General features: G+C 49.2%; 1 protein-coding gene across 4 annotated transcripts; it reads left to right on the top strand.

The window, feature by feature from the left end:
* Window positions 1–37: 37 nt before the first annotated feature.
* Window positions 38–21871, top strand: DNAAF1 (dynein axonemal assembly factor 1; the record flags this gene model as incomplete). 4 transcript variants are annotated; one of them, XM_082606370.1, is made up of 12 exons in its annotated part: window positions 38–261; window positions 2720–2855; window positions 3307–3398; window positions 5475–5696; window positions 5835–6001; window positions 8192–8313; window positions 12314–12480; window positions 13070–13360; window positions 17444–17553; window positions 19221–19277; window positions 20165–20534; window positions 21318–21871. In XM_082606370.1, exons 1-12 carry the CDS (start codon window positions 120–122, stop codon window positions 21401–21403), a joined length of 1962 nt encoding a protein of 653 aa, XP_082462496.1. In that variant the 5' UTR covers window positions 38–119. The 4 variants fall into 4 exon arrangements, with proteins under 4 accessions (XP_082462496.1, XP_082462495.1, XP_082462494.1 ...); XM_082606369.1 differs by having other exon boundaries at window positions 20162–20534; XM_082606368.1 differs by lacking the exon at window positions 21318–21871 and having other exon boundaries at window positions 20162–20704.
* Between the last annotated feature and the right edge of the window lie 9 nt (window positions 21872–21880).

The raw sequence follows: 21880 nt of genomic DNA, 5'->3' as shown, positions 1-21880 counted from the left end.
ACCAGGGAAGCGTAGGGCTGCCAACGACGGAGACGCAGAGTGGCCTGGCGGGCTGGGGGACGTAGTGATCCTACACAACCGGGCTTCCCCACTGCTAGGGGGTGTTCAGTGTTTCCGGAATGAACATGCACCGCGAGGCCTCGGAGCCCGTGGCGGACGGGGGAGCGGAGCAGGACTGCGCGCGGGAGCCGGGCTTGGAGTCAGCCGTGGAGGAGTCGGCGGGTGACCACGGGAACGCAGGCCAAGGGGGCCGCAAGGAAGGTGCCGACAGCCGCCCCAGGGAGGCGAGGGGGGCGACGGGCTGCGCCCAGCACCACACACCTAGTCTTCACAGCCAGCAGTAATAATAATAATAATAATGGCGGCCCACACTTACTAAACGATGCGTGCCGTGCGCTCACTGCATTCGAGCCATACACCCTCCCTCTGCGGTGGGCACTCCTCTCCCCGTTTCAAACAGATGAGGAACCTGGAACTTAAAGAGGTTATAGAACTTGCTCCAAACAGATTACCCTCAGCCAGTCAATGACAGAACAGACTCACGCCTGGACAGTCTGACTCCAGAGCCCAAGCCCTCACTGAACACACCATTCGCCCCACCGCCCAACTTTTTAATGTTTTGAATGTTTCCCTTTATTGCCGTCACCATGTAAGATCAAAAGCTCTCTCCCCCTCTAGACGGCAAGCTACGTCAGGGCAGGACATCCTGATTGAACTGGCAGTGTCCGGTCCAGTGCCTGATCTATGGTAGACAGAGTGAATGACGAGCTGGTGCTTCTGAGGTCACTCCTCACCAGTTTTCCAGAATGGGCTTAGAAAGCAGCCTCCCCTCCTGCTTGGCTTGCACTGTAAGGGAAACTTTTTAGGGACTGGTAAAGAAACTACTTGATTTGTGTCTCATGTTTTGAACGCAGCCAACAAATATATCTTGAGCATTGACCGTCCAGGCAGGCGCTGTAAGAGTGGCTGTAGGGAAGCCATGTTGCTCTGTGCACAGACACAGGTTTGAAGGCACTCCTGCTGGGTTCACACTACCCTTCTGCAACTTGCCGGTTTTATGGCTGTTTGCCCAGAGCTTAAGCTCTCTATAGGGCAGTCTCCTCTTTTGCAAGCGAGATAGTTATAATTAGAGTGTCTGGCATACATTGGGCCAGTAATAAATGGTAGTTCTTGTTATTAATATAACCAATCAATTATTATGTATATTGAGCACCTAGTCTTTATTCTGCAAACCTTTATCTGGTGCCTCTTGTGGCTGGGCATTATATGCAGTGGGAAATGGGAAATTATAAGATACAGTCCCACACACGGAGTGTTTAATCTCATTCGGTAGTCCACAGGGACACCAAGAGAACAGCAGCAAACAGCCTTAAGATTAAGTGCATTTGAATCAGCCAATTTTGATTGACCTTTAAAAAAAAATACGTGCATTTGAACGTGTTCATTTTCTTTCTACCAAAGATATTCCCATCATTTTTGTTTCTTCTTGTGTGTTTTTTGAGAGCTTTTCTTTAAATTGAAGTATAGTTGACTTATAATATTATATTGGTTTAGGTGTACAACATAATGAGTCAATATTTTTATAGATTATATTCCATTTACAGTTACTATAAAATATTGGCTGTATTCCTTTTGCTGTACAATACATCCTTGTAGCTTATTTATTTTATAGATGGTAGTTTATATTTCTTAATCCCCTTCCTCTATCTTGCTCCTCCCTCCTCTTTTGAGAACTTTTTAAAAAGAACAGAGAACATTATAACAAACACCCATGTATCACCACCAAGAATTGAAAATGATTAGCATTTTAATCACATGTACCTCAAGTCTTTTTTTTTTTTTTTTTTTTGCGGTACGCGGGCCTCTCACTGTTGTGGCCTCTCCCGTTGCGGAGCACAGGCTCCGGAAGCGCAGGCTCAGCAGCCATGGCTCACGGGCCCAGCCGCTCCGCGGCATGTGGGATCTTCCCGGACCGGGGCACGAACCCGTGTCCCCTGCATCGGCAGGCAGACTCTCAACCACTGCGCCACCAGGGAAGCCCTGAAGTCTTTTTTTAAAGAAATAAAACATTTCAGATAAATTTGATGTTTTTTGCCCTACCCCACCTCTATTCCTAGTCCCAGTCCCTTCTCCCCACCTCCAGAATTTTGTGTGGGTTCTTTCAATCTCATCTGTCTCTCTCTCTCCCTATCCTATCTATCTATCTATCTATCTATCTATCTATCTATCTAAAATGTGTCCTTAAACAATGCATAGCATAGGTTTGTGTGGGTCTGATTTATGTAAATGATATCCTGTGCTTATTATGAAACTTGCTTTTTTCACTCCATATGTGTTTCTGAGAATTATCCATATTGATTGACATAGCTCCAGTGCATTCTATTCCAAGGCAGAATAATAATCTGTTGCTTTATTTAACCAGTCCCTATGGATGAACATTTGCATTGTTAACAGGTTTTGGCTGTTACAAGTAATGCAGAAGTGAATATCTTTGCACACCTCTCCGTGTCCAGCTGTACAAGAACACAAGAGGTTTTATCAAAGATCTGCCTAGAAGTGAAATTTTCATAGTCCTTATCAGTACTTTAAAAATCACTGTGATACATTTAAAGAGTACCAGTTCCATGCTAAAAGCAGACAGTTATTCATCAAGTTGAAATTGGGGGACATTTTTTATACATTTCTCGATCTCTATAGAACCAATCTCTTTATTTTACAGAAATTAATGATCCTAAGGAAACATGCGTGGGTCCTTCGGACACTTCCTACCTCAGCAAGCAGAAACACAGTGGTGATAGCTGGTCAGATGGTCGCTTAGCACAGCAAAGAGATGACAAAGAAGATCGCGGCCCCAGGTTCGTGGGTGTGCTCTTGCCACTCACAGCACGCTTTTACCCACTAAGGTGGATGTTATAATCACCCCTTTGTCCAGATAAGGAAATTGAGGCTCATAGAGATTAAACAGTCGGCCCCATGTCTGAGGATTTAGTAGCAGAGTCAGGATGGCGTTGCTCTGTGGCATAACTAACCACAATCTATACAACTTTAATGCTGGACCTGGAGAGAGAGAAACCTTGGTAGTTCTCGATGACACAAAGGTATTTCTATTAGAACACACTTTGCAGTTTTTGAGAAGGCTGAAAGTCACAATATTGGATGAGGCCCTGAAAGCTATAAACAAAGTCATCGGGCATATAGAACATTGTGGAATTTGTGGACGGAATGGGTGTGGCAAAGAATTTATGGGATATAGTTTACAGCTGACAAATTGAAATACATTTCTTGTTCATGTTTTTCATTCAACAGAATGACTAAAAATTTTCTGCAAAAACTGTGCAAGCAGCACAAGCTTTATATGACCCCAGCACTGAACGATACACTGTATTTACACTATAAAGGTAAGGGTCTGGTGGAGGTGATACCTCATGTCTGGTGGAAAGACTCTAGTGGTTTTTTTTGTTTGTTTTTTTTTTTTGCTGTACGCGGGCCTCTCACTGCTGTGGCCTCTCCCGTTGCGGAGCACAGGCTCCGGACACACAGGCTCCGCGGCCATGGCTCGCGGGCCCAGCCGCTCCGCGGCATGTGGGATCTTCCGGGATCGGGGCACGAACCCGTGTCCCCCGCATCGGCAGGCGGACTCTCAACCACTGCGCCACCAGGGAAGCCCCGACTCTAGTGGTTTTAAGAATTACTTGCAGGAATCATCTGGTGTTCTTAACTTATATTTAAGCAGAAATTTCAGAGTTTCGTGGAGATGCATGGAAAAGCAATAATATTTCTTTGAAGAAAAAGTCTTACGTGACTGGAGTTAATATGGGTTCAAGGGAAACACATTGGTATCTTTTATTTATATTTGCTAAAGGACTCATACTTTTTCGAACCAGTAGCTACTTGTAAATACTTTGGGCTTGGGAGAGTTACGTTGTGAAGGACCGTGTCGGTGTCCAGCGTCACACATAAACTTAAGTTCAGGATCATAGACAGGGCTATTCTAGCAATGAGGAAGCAGAGTGATAACTCCTAACCTCGTGCTGAATTTGGGATGGCCACCCTCCTTCATCAGACCATCTTTACGTTCATTTGTTCAGTAAATGTTTACTGAGAGCCTTCTGTGTGACGGCAAGTGCTGAAGATACAGAGACGGATATGGTAAAGATGCTTCTGGTGTCTTGGGGGACAGGGCGGCCACCGTGAGAAGGTTCACGCTATGCCAGGGAGATTCCCGGAGGGCTCCAGCAGCACAACTACTTTAAAGGTGTGGAAGGACCCCTAACTGGTCCCCTCACCTCCACGTTGCCCCCTCCAAAATCCTCCACCCAATGTCTAGGTGTAACAGTGATAAGATGACTTAGGAGGGCAGACCCCAGAGGACCAATATTTAAGAGGTGGGAAGAAGCAGACCCAGTGGGTTAGACCAAGTAGAAAGAATCAGAGAGGCAGAAGAATTAGGAGAGAGATATGCCTATATTATCTACTGCTACCTAACAAATTATCCCCAAACCTACCAACTTAAAAAATTATCATTATTTGATATTGTTTCTGAGGGTCAGAAATCTGGGAATGACTTAGCTGGGTGGTTCTGCCTCATCATTGCTATTACCCTTTTTTTTTTTTTTTTTTTGCCGTACGCGGGCCTCTCACCGTTGTGGCCTCTCCCATTGCGGAGCACAGGCTCCGGACGCGCAGGCTCAGCGGCCATGGCTCACGGGCCTAGCCGCTCCGCGGCATGTGGGATCCTCCCGGACTGGGGCATGAACCCGTGTTCCCTGCATTGGCAGGCGGACTCTCAACCACTGTGCCACCAGGGAAAACCGCTATTACCCTTTTTTAATAAAAACTTTTGGTTAAAACTTTTCAGGCAACAAAACAAATGACTTTGAAAAAGTTTTGGTAATAGCAGGTGCACCGTGAATTACAAATCTATAAATGAGTCACTCAAGGAAACAAAAATGTTTGTTTTCCTCACCTTAAATGTGGCTCATAAAACTAAAAAATACCGTAAAACCAGACCCGAAGTTTGGATTGGCTTCAGGTACAGCTGGATCCTGGTGCTCACCGCCTATCTTCACGAGGCTGTTTCTTCCCTTTCCTTGGCCCTGCTTTCCCTTGGTGCTCATTCATTTCAGACAGGTCACCCCCTCACTTCCCCCCACTCCCAGGCGAGAAGGGAAGGTGGCTGCTTCGGTGTTAGGCTCCACCCTACCAGGCTGGCAATTCTAGCAGAAAGTTACCTCTTTCCAATGGAGCCAGCAAAGCTCCCCAGGATTCATGAAGGTTGGCTCCACTTGGCTAAGCATGACCAGCTCCCTGCAGAGAGCCATGGGGTAGTATCCGGACAGGCATGTCCCTCCAGAGAGGCAGTGGTGTAACTGAGGAAGGACGTGTGGATGCTGGGTAGATAGGCAAAAAAGAGGGTGACCCCTGTGCCTCTGAGTGTGTAGAAGCTTAACCAGCGCCCCCTTCCTCCCCACTAGGCTTTGACCGCATCGAGAACTTGAAAGAGTACACAGGGCTGCGTTGTCTCTGGCTGGAGTGCAACGGAATACAGAAAATCGAGAACCTAGAGGCCCAAACGGAACTGCGATGCCTCTTCTTGCAAGTGAACCTGCTCCATAAGATTGAGAACCTAGAACCTCTGCAGAAACTGGATGCTCTCAACATCAGCAACAATTACATCAAGACCATTGAAAACCTCTGTAAGAAGGCCCTGCCGTGGCGGGGCGGGGGTTGGGGGGGCGTTCTCTGGGCCCCCGCGTCCACCACCATTTCCTAGCGGAGGTTCTTAACATTCTTTTCCACCCGTGTCGCTTACTTCTGCCGACTTCCCCTTCCAGCCTGCCTGCCGGTCCTCAACACACTCCAGATGGCCCACAACCACTTAGAGACCGTGGAAGACATTCAGCATCTCAAGGAGTGTTTGAAACTCTGTGTCCTTGACCTTTCCCACAACAAGCTGAGTGACCCAGAGATCCTGAGCATTCTCGAGAACATGCCCGACTTGGTAAAACATGCACACGCACACAACTTGCGTTATCCTGTGTTCTGTCGACAGCAGATCTCTTTTCTCTTCCCCTCCCTCCCTTCCCCCTTCCTTTCTCCCTGCTTTCTTAACACCCATCACACTCTTTTTTCCTCTCTGTATTTTTAGCTGGAGTGTTTTAAATGCCAGATGCTGTATCGTTTCACCCACAAATATTTCAGTGTGTATTCTTTTTTTTTTTTTTTTTTGTGGCACGCGGGCCTCTCACTGTTGTGGCCTCTCCCGTTGTGGAGCACAGGCTCCGGACGTGCAGGCTCAGCGGCCATGGCTCACGGGCCCAGCCGCTCCGCGGCATGTGGGATCTTCCCGGACCAGGGCACGAACCCATGTCCCCTGCATCAGCAGGCAGACTCTCAACCACTGCGCCACCAGGGAAGCCCAATAAATAAATATTTTTAAAAAAGAAAAAGCTAGGGTAAATGCTTGTTGTTTTTTTTCTTCTTTTTATGTATTCCTTTTCAGAGAAATGAGTCAAGAACGTAGGAACCTCTAAAGGTGACAATGAGGCTGAACCTCTAAAGGTTCACGTTATCATCGTGAACACAAAGATTTATAGATACGTATTTGATATAACTTAAGCCTTGCTGTCATTTTAATTTGGGGTGATTGAATGGTCCCATCTTCTGGCCTGTGGCAACCCCTCCAGGCAGCTCCTGTGTCCTTTAGACTCAACTCCAGCAGCCTTCGATGACTTCCTTGCTTTTTAGTGTATATGTGTTGTCAAGTGAACTAGGAAAAAATATTCCAAATAGCACACAAAAAACTTGAGTTCACTGTTTACTGCTTAGGGTATGGATAAGAAAGAAAAAGTAAGTCCATTTAAAGAAAAACAATAAGCAAATCATAGTTCAAGAACAATCTGTAGAGCAGAGTGTCACCAAAGACTAATTTAGAATTTATATTATCACCAGTATATGGTGATAATATAAAGCTGTATTATAATACCTTTTTTTGGCCTGGCTGCCATAACAAAGTACCAGACTGAGAGGCTTAAACAACGGAAATTTATTTTCTCATGATTCTGGAGGCTAGAAGTCCGAGATCAAGGTGTCAGCAGGGTTGGTTTCTCCTGAGGCCTCTCTCCTTGGCATGTAGATGGCCATCTTCTCCCTGGGTCCTCATATGGCCTTCTCAGTGTGTCTCTCTGTGTCCTAATCTCCTCTTCTTACAAGGACCTATTGGATCATGCCCCACCCTCATGACATCATTTCATCTTAATCACCTCTTCAAAGACTCTGTCTCCAAACACAGTCACATTTCGAGGCACTGGGGGTTAGGACTTTAGCATATGAGTTTGCTGGGGGGATGCAATTCAACCCATAACAAGAACACGTCTGCCTCGTGGTCATTTTGTGATGGCTTTTACATTCTCCATACACAGGCAGCCCTTTAGTCCCTGCCCCTGGGGCACATTGCTCCCCTCACTCAGCCCCACAGCACAGGTCACTTGAACCAGTATATTTATTTTCCTGAACAAGAAAAATCACTTTAGACATGAAAAACATTTCACCAGTTCAGGCAAACCGACGTTAAATGTTTCACCCACATGTCCCCTTGACCATTCACCTTCTTGCGTTTCATCGGCAGGAGGGGAGGTGACAGTATTTAAAGAGGGGTGGGGACGGCACACTGGTACTGCTGTGTCGCTTTCCCTTTCCTGGTCCCGACTTGACATCCAGAAGACCTATAAGCCTGGCAGTAGATAAGCAGGCACTTTGCATCCTATGCCCTCAGTCACCACTTCTTATCTGTCTAGCTGCCGTGTACATTTTCTTAAAATGGGTCCTGGCTGGGAAGGACAGAAAATGATCAATTGGAGATTAATTTCAGTAAAAGACATTGGGCCAGCAAAACTAATGCAATCACTGCCCTTGGGTAAAGGCCTCAGGAAGTGTTTCCCAGTATGGTTCTGGAAGGACAGTGAGATTTAGGATCTGAAGTTCAAGTGTAATAGAAGAAAGGGCTGCCCAGGTCTCAGGACAGTTCTGATGGCACAGAAACAACGAAAGCCTCTGCTTTCTCTGATACCGTCTTCATGATCTGATGTCAACACTCCGTTTATTTATTTATTTTCAGAGCACTGCACGTATTAAATGTTTTAATCGCATCCATTTTTCAGTGATTAATGTGGCTCTGCCTGTGTGCTTCCAGCGTGTACTGAATTTGATGGGAAACCCAGTGATTAGGAGCATCCCTAATTATCGAAGGACAGTCACTGTTCGACTAAAACATTTAACATACCTGGATGATAGACCAGTTTTTCCAAAGGACAGGTAAGGAAATGAAAAGCCTTTTGATCATACTTAATAGGGAATAGTTGAGCATGCTCAATATTAAACTTTTTAAAATTTCTGATTTTTGAGCATTTCCACACATCATTAAATATTCCAGTGAAATAGGTTTAATGGCTTACATGATTGTTTATAATAGGAAATTCCCTGTTTTTGAGCACTTATTCATAGATTTTTTCATAATCCTTTGATAATTATCCTTCTATATAAGTCTCTGATCTCATGGCCGGTTATTTCCTTAGGATGGAACCCTGAGTTGTACTATTGGATTAAAGATAAGGACTGTGGTTTGAGACTTTTAAAAGGTGTTTTAAAATATTCTCTAATTGTTTTCTAGAATGTTCGTATCAACTTATAACTTCCCCAGACACAGCCATGTAAACAAAACAAAACCTTTGCCAGGCCAACTGATGACTGAAGGTGGTACCTCGCTTTATTTATTTATTTAATTTTTATTCATTCATTTATTTTTTGGCTGCATTGGGTCTTTGTTGCTGTGCACAGGCTTTCTCTAGTTGCGGTGAGCAGGGGCTACTCTTCATTGTGGTGTGCAGGCTTCTCACTGCAGTGTCTTCTCTTGTTGCAGAGCATGGGCTCTAGGGCACAAGGGCTTCAGTAGTTGTGGCTCACGGGCTCTAGAGCACAGGCTTAGTAGTTGTGGCGCACGGGCTTAGTTGCTCTGCGGCATGTGGGATCTTCCTGGACCAGGGCTCGAAACCGTGTCCCCTGCATTGGCAGGCAGATTCTTAACTACTGCGCCACCAGGGAAGTCCCAATACCTCGTTTTAAATTTGCATTTTTGGGTAACTGATGAAGCTGGTCATTTTTACTACCTTTGTCAGGCATTTATGTTTCCTTCTCTCTGAGTACTGCATTCATGACTTCTTCCCAGTTTCCTTTTGGGGGGATGCTTTTTCTTACTGATTCATAAGAGCTCTTTGCATATCAAGAATATTGAACCCGGGACTGCCATGTGTATCATCACTGCTTTTATCTGGGTTTTTAATTTACCTTTTTTTTCTTTTTGGCCGCGCCTCGTGACTTGCGGGATCTTAGTTCCCCTACCAGAGATCAAACCCTCGCCCTCGGCAGTGAAAGCAGAGTCCTAACCACTGGATATCCAGGAAATTCCCTTAATTTACCTTTTGACTGAGGCCACTATTCATTCATTCCAGCTTCGAATAAAACTTCAGTAACTGGGATGGCCTGAAGGGAAGTGCAAATCTGAATTTTCCAACACTTAAAAAGAAACGTAGCTGGTAGTATGTTTTTTTTGCTTTTTTGTTTTTTTGCGGTACGCGGGCCTCTCACTGTTGTGGCCTCTCCCGTTGCGGAGCACAGGCTCCGGACGCGCAGGCCCAGCGGCCACGGCTCACGGGCCTAGCCACTTCGCGGCATGTGGGATCTTCCCGGACCGGGGCACAAACCCATGTCCCCTGCATCGGCAGGCGGACTCTCAACCACTGCGCCACCAGGGAAGCCTCCCCAGGCTTCTTTTGATTTCCACTTGCATGGAATATCTTTTTCCATCCCCTCATTTTCAGTCTGTATGTGTCCCTAGGTCTGAAGTGGGTCTCTTGTAGACAGCATATATATGGGTCTTGTTTTTGTATCCATTCAGCAAGCCTGTGTCTTTTGGTTGAAGCGTTTAATCCATTCACATTTAAGGTAATTATCGATATGTATGTTCCTATGACCATTTTCTTAATTGTTTTGGGTTTTTGTAGGTTCTTGTCTTCTGTTGTGTTTCCCACTTAGAGAAGTTCCTTTAGCATTTGTTGTAGAGCTGGTTTGGTGGGGCTGAATTCTCTTACCTTTTGCTTGTCTGTAAAGCTTTTGATTTCTCCATCAAATCTGAATGAGATGCTTGCCAGGTAGAGTAATCTTGGTTGTAGATTCTTCCCTTTCATCACTTTAAATATATCATGCCACTCCCTTCTGGCTTGTAGAGTTTCTGCTGCGAAATCAGCTGTTAACCTTATGGGAGTTCCCTTGTATGTTAAATGTCATTTTTCCCTTGTTGCTTTTAATAATTTTTCTTTAATTTTTGTCAGTTTGACTACTGTGTGTCTCAGTATGTTTCTCCTTGGGTTTATCCTGCCTCGGACTCTCTGCACTTCCTGGACTTGGGTGGCTATTTCCTTTCCCATGTTAGGGATGTTTTCGTCTATAATCTCTTCAGATATTTTCTTGGGTCCTTTCTCTCTCTTTTCTCCTTCTGGGACCCCTATAATGTGAATGTTGGTGCATTTAATGTAGTCCCAGAGGTCTCTTAGGCTGCCTTCATTTCTTTTCATTCTTTTTTCTTTATTGTGTTCTGTGACAGTGAATTCCACCATTCTGTCTTCCAGGTCACTTATCCATTCTTCTGCCTCAGTTATTCTGCTATTCATTCCTTCTACTGTATTTTTCATTTCAGTTACTGTATTGTTCATCTGTTTGTTTGTTCTTTAATTCTTCTAGGTCTTTGTTAAACATTTCTTGCATCTTCTCGATCTCTGCCTCCATTCTTTTTCTGAGGTCCTGGATCATCTTCACTATCATTTTTCTGAATTCTTTTTCTGGAAGGTTGCCTATCTCCACTTCATTTAGTTGTTTTTCTGGGGTTTTATCTTGTTCCTTCATCTGGTACATAGCCCTCTGCCTTTTCATTTTGTCTTTCTGTGAATGTGGTTTTCGTTCCACAGGCTGCAGAATTGTAGTTCTTCTTGATTCTGCTGTCCGCCCTCTGGTGGATGAGGCTATCTCAGCCCATATTTTCTTTATCTATCAGTTGATGGACATTTGGGTTGCTTCCACTTTTTGGCTGTCTTGAACAGTGTTGCTATCAATGCTCATGTGCAGGGTTTTGTGTGTGGACATTTGTTTTCAACTCATTTGAGTAAATACTTAGGAGCATGATTGCTGGATTATATGTAAGATTATGTTTGCTTTGTAATTGCCAAGCTGTCTTTCATGGGGCTGCGCCATTTTGCATTCCCACCAGCAATGAAGGAGCGTTCCTGTCACTGCACATCCTTCCCGGCATTTGGTGTTGTCAGTGTTCTGGATTTTAGCCGTTCTATTGAGTGTCAAGTAGCATCTCATTGGTTTAATTTGCACTTTCCTGACGTCCTATGATGATGAGCTTATTTGCCACCTGCCTATCTTCTTTGGTGAGGTGTCCAGTTCTTTTGCCCACTTTTGAAAATGTGTTTTTTCATTTTTGAGGTTTTTTTTTTTTTTTTTTTTTTTTTTTTTGTGGTACGCGGGCCTCTCACTGTTGTGGCCTCTCCCGTTGCAGAGCACAGGCTCCGGACGTGCAGGCCCAGCGGCCATGGCTCACGGGCCCAGCCGCTCCACAGCATGTGGGATCCTCCCAGACCGGGGCACGAACCCGCGTCCCCTGCATCGGCAGGCGGACTCTCAACCACTGCGCCACCAGGGAAGCCCCATTTTTGAGTTTTAATAGTTCTTTGTATGTTTTGGATACAAGCCATTTTTCAGTTATCTTTCTTGCAGATATTTTCTCCCAGTGCAGTTCTTCTCATTCTTTTAACCTCTTCCCGTTTTTAAGTCATCTTTGTATTAATGAGTTGCAATAGGTTTTTATATATTCTAGATACAACCCCCTGATCAGGTATATGATTTGCATACCCATTCTGTGGGTTGTCTTTTATTTGTGGTACTCTTTGCATGACACACGTTTTTAATTTTGGTGGAGTCCAATTTCTCTATTTATTTCTTTTGTCACTTGTACTCTTGGCCTCATATCTGGAAGGCTTTGCAAACCATAAGATTTAAAGATTAAAAATGTGCATGTGTTAATATGTATCCTTGCAGTCATATGTCCTGTGCCTTTAGTTTGATTTTGGGGAAGATGAGCAAGTTTGGTCAGATAGTATATGTTTTGGATTTACATCTAACCTGTGACAATCCAAACCTCCCCGATTTCTGGGGTGTTCTTGTTGCTTTGTTTTTTGTTTTTAATACTCCTAAACAGAGCTTGTGCAGAGGCCTGGGCACGAGGAGGGTACAAAGCTGAGAAGGAGGAGAGACAGCAGTGGGAGAGCAGAGAGCGGAAGAAGATCACAGACAGCATTGAGGCCTTAGCCGCAATCAAGCGCCAGGCTGAGGAGAGGAAACAGCAGAAAGCAAGCCAAGAGCAAGGTGCATGCTTGAGACACAAGGAGGACCCCGAGCTCCGTTTAGATTAAAAATCTGGGCTGTTGAACTCACAGTCTTTCATCTTGGGGATTGGGGGTGGGGGGTGGGGACCATTCGTTCACATACCTGCAGATCCATCTGCCCTTGACCTCATGCAAGGACGGTGCTGGGCCTGCTCATCCGGAGCCTGTGCTCCGCAATGGGAGAGGCCACAGCAGTGAGAGGCTCGCGTACCGCAAAAAAAAAAAGAAAGAAAAAAAAGCTTTAAGAAAAGTTAAAATGAACAGCTGAATTGTCTGTTTAGATCAGATGGTTGTTAATATTTTGGCACACACAGGCACACACACACACAGTCTTTCCTGTTCTGCTGACCCATTTGAAACCAAAGGCAGACGTCGTGGCCCTTAACCCCAAATACCTCAGCCTGTGTCTCCTAAGAGCCCCCTGCACAGTTTTCTAGTGGCTGTGTCCTGTGCCGGCAGTGCACGCGCTAGGCATCCCCCGGTGGACTTTCAGCCTGTGTATTTAGCACCTAAACAGCACTCTGATGACCATCCCGGCAGTTCACTGCAGGTCCCCCTTGTCCTCCCAGGATGTTCCCAGCTCACTGTGGACTTCTGCTCAGGGGAGATGCTCGCGCCAGACAGTGCCGGGGACTTGGGTGCCAGCGTGGAAGGGGAGGAAGCGCCTGAAGAGGACAGAGAAACGTGGCAGAAGACGGAGCTGTTTGTCAAGGAGAGCTTCGAGGCCAAGGACGAGCTATTCCCAGAAAAATCAGAAGAGTCGAGTCTCCCGGAGGAGCTGCCTGTGGATCCTGACGGGGAGCCAGGAGGGGCGCTCCCTGCCAAGGCCCCGTCACCGAGCCCCGGAGCTGCCTGGGAAGGTAGGTGGTTGAGAACAACAGGGGTGTAGATGGGCCAGCACCCATCTGGGGGCCTCGGGTTTCCACTTCTGACTGCTGAGTCTGCGAGTTATCTAGAACCACAAGGGGAGCCAGGACTGCATTTCTAGTATCAGCTTCAACAAGGTGCAAAGAAATGGGTGAGACGCTAACAGTGTATTTTATCTAACCCAGTACATCTAAAATATAATAATTTATATCATCATAAAGTTATTCATGAGATCCTTTCCCTCTTTTGACACTAAGTCTTCAAAATCCAGCCTGTATATGCCACTTATAGCACATCTCAGTTCACATGCTCACTTTTGAATGGTTAAGGTGAAATGCAGCTCTATGAAAAGAAGCAAGTTGTTTTGGGCTGCTTCATTTTTTCAATTGAAATGAATTAAAAGTAGATACAATTAAAAATCCAGCCCCTCAGGAGTACTGGCCACATTGCAGGCACATGGCCATAGCTACCACAGTGGATGATGCTGATCTAGAAGGGAAGCCCACTGGCAGGTTCTTGCCAAGTTCCTGGGGTCCTGCTGACTAACAGATAAATCCAGGACTCGGCCCTGGACACTGCCCATTACTGCTGTGTCTGTGCAGCCCTGGGAGACCCGAAACCTTCTGTTCCCAGCCTGAGCAGGATTTGAGGTCCATCTGGGGAGGTCAGCTGGTCTGGCCCCCACTGTCTGGGAGAGACCTCGAAGTAACTCTAGTCTCTAGACTGCCGAGGGGGCAAAGGCCACACCCCAGGGCACCAGAGATGGGTGAATTATCTTTCCAGCTGAAGATAATGGCAGGGCAGACTATCCTCAAAGATTAACTCAACTGAGCTCTATTTTAATTATTCCTTTCAAAACCTTACTGGCCACTCCATACCCCCAAACAATCAGTGCTCCATTATTCACTGGGATTTACTCCCCAACCCCCTTTTGTTCAGTAACATCTGAAAAATTTATCTTGTAGCCTACAGTCTTTAACAAGATGTCTGTGGGAAATAGAAATGCACCTTAGGAAGGAGGGGTGGTGTAGGGAGTGAGGTGACCTGTGACTGTGCTGCCATCCATGGCCCTGGCCCCCATCAGGGATGCTGGAGCTCATGAAGTCCCCAGGGGTTCCAGCAGGTGAGGCAGGAGCAGTGGGCGGAGAGCAGGGAAGGAGCAGGAAAGCGCGTGGGATCTAAACAGCCACAGCCACAGGGAGAATAGGCTCCCGGGGAGGGGGACACGCCCTGCCCACCCCTCCGATGCCCTCCTCACACTTGTCGGGTGGCTGCTGCGCCGCTCCTCTTCTGACTTTGCCATGAGACTGCGGCTGGAATGCGTCTATGAGAAGCGTGACTTGTCTTGATTTAACTTCCCTTGGGAGGCACTGAAGCCCTGCTTTCTATGGCTCCTGGCACCACTTTGCTGCATGGGATTGTAGACCCTCCAAGACCTGGTCACTCCTTGGTTCCTGGGAGAGGATTTCTACTAGACAAGGGTCACGTTTTCCCTCAAGCTTCCCACAGGTGGCGATGTTACAGGTTTTATCATTTAAAAGGGGCACTAATCATGTATTAAACACACGGGGAAAGAGCATCCTCGGAACTACTCATGTAGGTGTTGGCACGTGTATTCTGAGATCCAGATACAAGGTTTTGCCTGCATCCTCACTCCCCCTCCGGTAAGTTTTTTGCCTTGAAACCGCACCTAGCCTAGAAGCAGAGTTTTCTATGAGTGAAACCATCAATTGCCTTCCTGAATGAAGGGCACATTTAACAAGGAGCTGGCAACCTGCGGCAGGTCGGAAGAGGGAGGCGCAGCCAGATGTTTATCTAGCATGTCAGCCAAGGCCATGACTTCCAGCTTAGCCTCCCCAGAATCCCATGATCAGGTGCTCTCACCATTAACCCATGTTACTGAGTTGGCAACTGGGGCTCAGAGAGGTGAAGTAACCTGCTCCACGTCACAGAGCAAGTGATAGTGGGGCAGAACTGAAGCCAGATCTGCCCGCAGAGACCAAGCTGGTCTCCACCTCGATTCACTGCCATCCTCCCTGCTTTTAAGCCCCCACGGCCTTTGCTGCCCACCCCTCCTCCACAGTCCCCTCCCTGCTGAGCTAAACCCTCTGGGTGTCCTGAGTCCCAAGAGGGGAGCTGGGCTGTCAGAACAAGGAGGTACCTCTTCCACGCAAGTTACTCAACCTCAAGAAAAGCAAATCTAAATATAAAAGCCATGTTTAAAAAAAAATCACTTTTCCATTTACCTTTCTTGCGTGGCGCACAGTCTTCCAAGTCACGAGGCCTAGTGAAGGATGCAGGAAATTAGGAGATAAACGGTACGAGCAGCTTTGCTGCGTTCCGTGGGCTCATTCTCTCTCATCATGGAGTCAGGAGCCAGGGGAGGCTGCCTGGGGACCGAGTCAGGGCTCGGAGGCTTGAATAGCTCCCCATCCCGACGCTGAGTGTAAACAGGACCGGGGGAAACGTGATGTGAGCGCATACCGTCGCGGAGACACACGTTTCCCACATCTGATGACACTCTGTCTAGAGGAGCCTTAGCTTCCTTCCAGTGGTCACCAGAACGGCACAGAGGATGACACACGCGTTTCACTAAAACACTCTGTGAACAGGCGAGGCAGCGAATTTTCTAGATAGACACCCTGAGGTCAAACCCAAGTCCAGCCCCTTAACCAGCTGGGACACCTCAGGCAAGCCATAAAACCTCTCGGAGCCCGTTCTAGCCCCTGCGAAGTGGGAACAGTCTCTACCGTGGATCGCATGAGGCAACGTAAGGAACACACCCAACAACTAGTCTCTTCCCTGCCTCGCCTTTTCCTGGCACACAGAGCCTAAGCAGGTAGGTTTTAGGAAACAAAGGGACTTGGCAGCTGCCTGGACTAGAAGCTTCTGCTGGCTGGGAAGCTGGACACCACGGTGCCACGAGCAGGACACAGGGGTCCGGGGGAAGGGCTGGTTGGAGGGGAAGCAGATTACTGTCGTAATTAGAAGCTATGAAGCCACGGGCACAGCCAAGTGCAAGAGACCACGACAAACCGGGCCTGGGACGTGGGCCTGGAATCGTCCACAGCAGTGCCGGAAGCCCCTGCCCACTTCCTTATATCATTCTTTATTTTAACGTCTATTTATCTACTTTGCTTATTTTATTTTTTCTTTATTTTTGGCTGCTTTGGGTATTCGTTGCTGCACGCGGGCTTTCTCCAGCTGTGGTGAGCGGGGGCTGCTCTTCGTTGCGGTGCGCAGGCTTCTCATTGCGGTGGCTTCTTGTTGCGGAGCACGGGCTGTAGGCGCGCGGGCTTCAGTAGTTGTGGCACGCGGGTTCAGTCGCTGAGGCTCGTGGGCTCTAGAGCACAGGCTCAGTAGTTGTGGCTCACGGGCTTAGCTGCTCTGCGACATGTGGGATCTTCCCGGACCGGTGACTGAACCCATGTCCCCTGCACTGGCAGGTGGGTTCTTAACCACTGCGCCACCAGGGAAGTCCCCCTTGTTTCATTCTAAACGGGTGCCCCAATGTGGCTCTCGAGTCAAACTGGGCACGGCCAGTCCTCAGGGCGGACAGCGGACCAGCATGTCGTGAGCAGAGCGGGGCCATTCATCTCTAATCATGGAGACTGGAGAGGAAGCAGAGGGCAGGATAGGAGGGGCCTGGGGGAGGAAGACAAGCCCTGTCTGGACTCCATGTTCCACAGGCAACCCTGCGGTGACTTCACAGGTCTCCCTGACGCTCGTGCAGCAGGAGGGGCTGTGGAACTTGGCCTTTGGCACCAGGGCCTTTCTTTCATCATCTCCTGGCCCATCAGTCATGCCTTTTCCAAGGCTCCTGCGTATTCTTCACGGATTCCTGGCTGGTGCTTCCATCTCCAGGCTCCAGAAAGGGGGCAGCTGTCTCCCTTTCTTGTCAGACATAATCTTGTCCTGAGCTGGGATTCTTGCAGCTCCTGTCACAGGGGTTGGAGGCTTTCGGACCCGAGGGCTTTGTCCTTCCTCTTGGAATCGCCTTAACCTCGGGTTTGCCCGTCTGTCCACTGTGTATGAAACTAACTCCAAGATTAATGTAACTCTTTGTTGTTCCTTAGAATCAGCGCCCCAGACTGTGGCCACTGAAAGTGCATCAGGTACAGAGCTCTGTGGAGCTGAAGATTTGGAAGCCATCAGACTGGAGATGAAGGAGAAGCTCTTCATTGAGGTACGTAATTGGTGCATCTGCAGAGAAGTATCTGCGGTACAGCCGGTATCAGATCAGACACAAAACTTCCAAATCCTCGCTGCCCAGAGTGTGGCCCTTGGGCCAGCAAGCATGGTCTCCCCTGAGGGCTGCTAGGAAGGCAGAACCCCGGGCCCCACCCCAGACCCACTGCTCAGGACCTGCAGTTAATAAGCCCTCCCCCAGGGGGGTCCGTGCCTGTGCACCTCCAAGACTGAGAAGTGATGGCCCAGGTGAGTCCCCTTGAACTACGTCTACAAAACTCTTGACGTGTTTTCCCCAAAGAAGCTACACTGAAAGCAGCTCCGTCTGGCTGGCCGTACACAGAACCCTTGAGAAAGCCGCACTTGATCATCAGAGCCTCATCCTCAGTGGACAGCTGCCCGTCTTCCTGGCTTGGAGGAGCAACGGCTCCTGTTCCCTGGCCTGACTGTCCAGCGGCCCGTCCCCTGGGGCTTGTTCAGTGAGGGGCCGCCTGACCTTGGGACCGATCACAGCCCAGAGCACGGCCCTCCTCCCTGAAGCCCTTCCGCTCTGATAACAGTCTGACATGCTATGCCCACAGGAATGGGTCTCTGGGGAGGTACACGCTTTGCCATGACCCCCGGGAACGGTGCTTTGGTGGGGCGAGGGGTGGGGGCCAGCGCCCCCCACCTGTAGCCTCACACCTTGCTCGCCCGGAGGACGGCCCGCCTCTCTGCCCATGAGTGAGCTCCTTCCCTTCAAGCCTGTGCGCAGCTTCGCCTGCCCCCACCCGCTTCTTCCATAAACTCCTACATGGGTGTTCCATTCCCAACCTCACAATTTCATGTAGCTCAATAAGTGTTCAACCGAGTACAGCCAATATTCAGAGTGGGTTTCTGGTTTTCTGGGCCTGCATATACATATGACAAAACAAAAGTGGGCAATTCTTCCCTAACATGTGATAACTGACCGTATACAGGACCCCAACACGAAGCTAGTACTGACCATTCTTCCTCTTTGTCCAGCACTATCTTAAACACATCTTGTTATCGACTGACTTAACCCTTCCAACAACTCTAAGACATAGGTACCACCGTCATCCCCATTTTACAGATGAGGAAATTGAGAAACAGAGAGGTTAAGCAACTTGCCCAAGGCTCCACAGCCAGGCAACGATGGAGCAGGAGTAGCCACCCAGGCAGTGTGTCTCCAGAGCCCATGCATCTAACCACACACTGTGCCTGCCTCACACGCTGGACGGGGTGCTATAGATGAAGATACCCCCAAACACAACACAAAACAGAAAAGCCCCCCTAGTTTGGGGGAGGTCCAAAATAGACTCGTTTGATGCCACAGAGTCCTAAGACTCTGTGTGTAGGAGGTACGTCTCCCCCCGAGATGAACTGGGTGAGTAACACCAAAGTGAAGTGGAGAAAAGAGGTGGAAATTTTTGAAACATGTCACACCTTGCAAATCTCTTTCACTGATCAGATCCAGGTACCTGGTGTTGCCTCGTGCGTGTGTTTCGAGCGTGCACGTGGCCTGAGTGGTCTGGGTCACTCCGCAGGCCCCTCCACACTCCGAGCACGTAGCGCAGGCTTGGTTGGCTGTGCGGCCACGTCTGTCCCGTGGACCGGGCGTTGGGAGCGTGCCCTCCTGCTGACGGGGATTGTTTTCTCTTCCAGGACCTGCCTGACTTGGAAGACGTGGATGCAGGCGGATCTCTGGGAGACCAGCACAAGGTGACCTCTCACACATCCCCCCAGTCCCACCTTCCCTTCCAGCCCTGTCACTGACCAGGTATCTCGGAAAGTTGCATGCCCTTTGTGCTTGAAGCCTTCTCACCTCACCTAAGGAAACGCGGCTGTTTACTGTTGCTCCCCTCTTTGAGGTTTCACAACTAGCCACTTCGGTTTTTTTGAACAGGTCTTTTATCACTGATTTTTAATAATCATGTTCTGTACATAATTATCTGAACATTTTTTCTATCCTTTTGATGTATCTGTACGTTCATCTAGTGAATGTCTGTACCACAGCGACACACGGGCAGGGGAAGGGAGGGAGGAGAGCATAGAAGGCCCTATGGGGGCCTCTCCCAAGGTGGCCCGACCCTCCTCCCTCTGGCCATGCTGAGAGCCAGTGTGGGCCAGCCCCAGGGGCCCCAAGGAGAGGGAAACCTAAGGTGTAACCTCAGGGCAGGAACTCGTCATCGAAGGAGGGACACAGACACAGGGGACCACAGTTCCGTGGGGGCCTGACCTCCAAAGCACGACTAGGTGGCCGGGTGAAGGCGGAGCCCGTCAAAAGCCAAGGCTCACAGACGAACCATTCAGGGACCCAGGAGGGTGGTGGTGCAGCACGAACAGAGTGGGCGAGGGCCGTGCCACACAGAGACCTGACGAGGACCTGGGGGAGTGGAGACCTGGCTGCAGAGCTCACCATGGCCTCCGGGGCTCACAGACGGCTGCCAAGGAGTGTCCATCCTGAGGCCCGACTTTCAAGCTGCGAGTGCTGTGCTCCCTCGGGCCCACAGTGTGATAGATTTAAAAAGCCGAATTAGCATTGTGCATTTTAGAGACTATTGTGAAAACGGAAATGTTCAAATACATCTTTTTTCTTTTAACAGAAGATGTGCTTTCCAAAGATTACAGCCATCTCGAGCCTGAGTGACGACAGTGACCCTGAACTAGACTACACCTCACTCCCAGTGCTGGAAAACGCTTCCACAGACGCCCCTTCCAGTATATTCGCAGTCTCCAAGGACACCTCCAGGAAGGCTGAGACGGAGACGCCCTTTACAGGCATATTTAAAGCAGCAGCAGAGAGGGACTTGGCAACCCACAGGAGAGACACCAAGGCCCCTCGCCCACTGATTCAGGAGCTGAACAATGACGAGCCTTCAGGGCAACCACCCTGGCCCCCAGCCTGCAAAAGGGAAGCCACGCCAGGCCCGTGCAGTGAGGACAGGAATGGGGACCTGCTTCTGGCCTGCACTCCAGGTACTGTCACCCAACTTTCAAGGCTACAGGGGCCAAAAGCTTCTCAGGGGGAAATGGACTGTGGACCACCCAAACCCAGAGCGGGTGGCCACCTGGGCCTTTGCCCTAGGAATCCCGTGTTCTCAGAGGGGGTCACTCACGACCTCTCCAGAGACCACGGAGATCGCTAGAGCATGTTCCTAAGTCGCCAGCCGGGGCCAAGGAGCTGCCAGACCGACCCCCTCCCTGACCTTCCCCATCCTTGGCCCCTCCAGACCAAGGCTGCTGAGGGAAGGAGGGGACCGGTGATACCGCAGCTGGGAATATGGGACAAAATGAGGGTGACAGCTGGCCGGAGGGTGTGGGTCGTCCACATGAAGGCCCAGGACCGGGATGAATGACTGTGAGATGCTGCTGGCCGGGAAGGGAGCTTCAGCAGGCAGGGACGGCACCCATAGTGCCCGGCTGGGTGGGACCGGTACAGCCATACCCCGACGTGCCCGCCGGCCTGGCGCTGGGGCCTGTGCCCGTGACCAGGGAGGGGCACTTTGGGGGAAGCTGGCTAGTGCTTGCTGGTCACGAGCGCACTGGGGGCAGCTCTGTGTTCAGCTTTATGCCTCCAGGTATCCAACTCGGGGAGCCTGCTGCACGCACACGACTCCCGCTGTAATCCACACTGGACGGCAGCCAGGCTTCTTGCTGAACACCAGCTTGCGTGGCTGCCCCAAGGCCTGCGCGCGGGAAGGGAGGAGGGCCGGCCGCACTTTCCACAGACACCGAGTTACCCATTTCCTGGCTCTTTAGGAAACAGCCCCGAAAAGGATGAAGTCCAGTCTGAGATGGAGCCTGAGGAGTGCCCGGAGCCCAAGGCCGGAGAAGACTGGGACTGAGCCCAAGGCAGCCCCTCTGCTCTTGGACTAACAGGGCCTGACGCCCCAGCAGGGGCAGGTCACCCCCTTGGCTGGGCTCCCCTTCCCTTCCAAGAGTCGCAGTTACTGAGGGCGTGCAGGGCCCTGGACACGGACGGCACTGTGCTCCCTGCTCTCAAAGCCTCACACGACCCCTGGTTATTTGCAGTATAAACCATGTAACTCTAAATGTCTCCCTTGAGCACTGTAAACATTTTAGCACCCACACAAGTCCCTATGTTATTGGATTATTTGATGTCCAGTGAGTCACACATGATTCACTTCATCAGGTACCCGAGACAAGGACCATTCCTCTCTTCACGTGTGATCAGAAACCTAGGTCCCGCCCCAGGGCCCTGTGTCATTCCCAGGGGGTGTTTTCCCTGCAAGAGGGCAGGCTCTTCACCACAGCCACAGAGCTGCGGAGGAAGCGAACCTGACGCGCTCAATGTCGAAAGC

Source organism: Mesoplodon mirus (genome assembly GCF_964341445.2).
Source record: "Mesoplodon mirus genome assembly, chromosome: 19".
Classification (NCBI taxonomy): domain Eukaryota; kingdom Metazoa; phylum Chordata; class Mammalia; order Artiodactyla; family Ziphiidae; genus Mesoplodon; species Mesoplodon mirus.
Note: the sequence above shows the minus strand (reverse complement) of the source record. Positions and strands in the feature narration are given on the sequence as shown.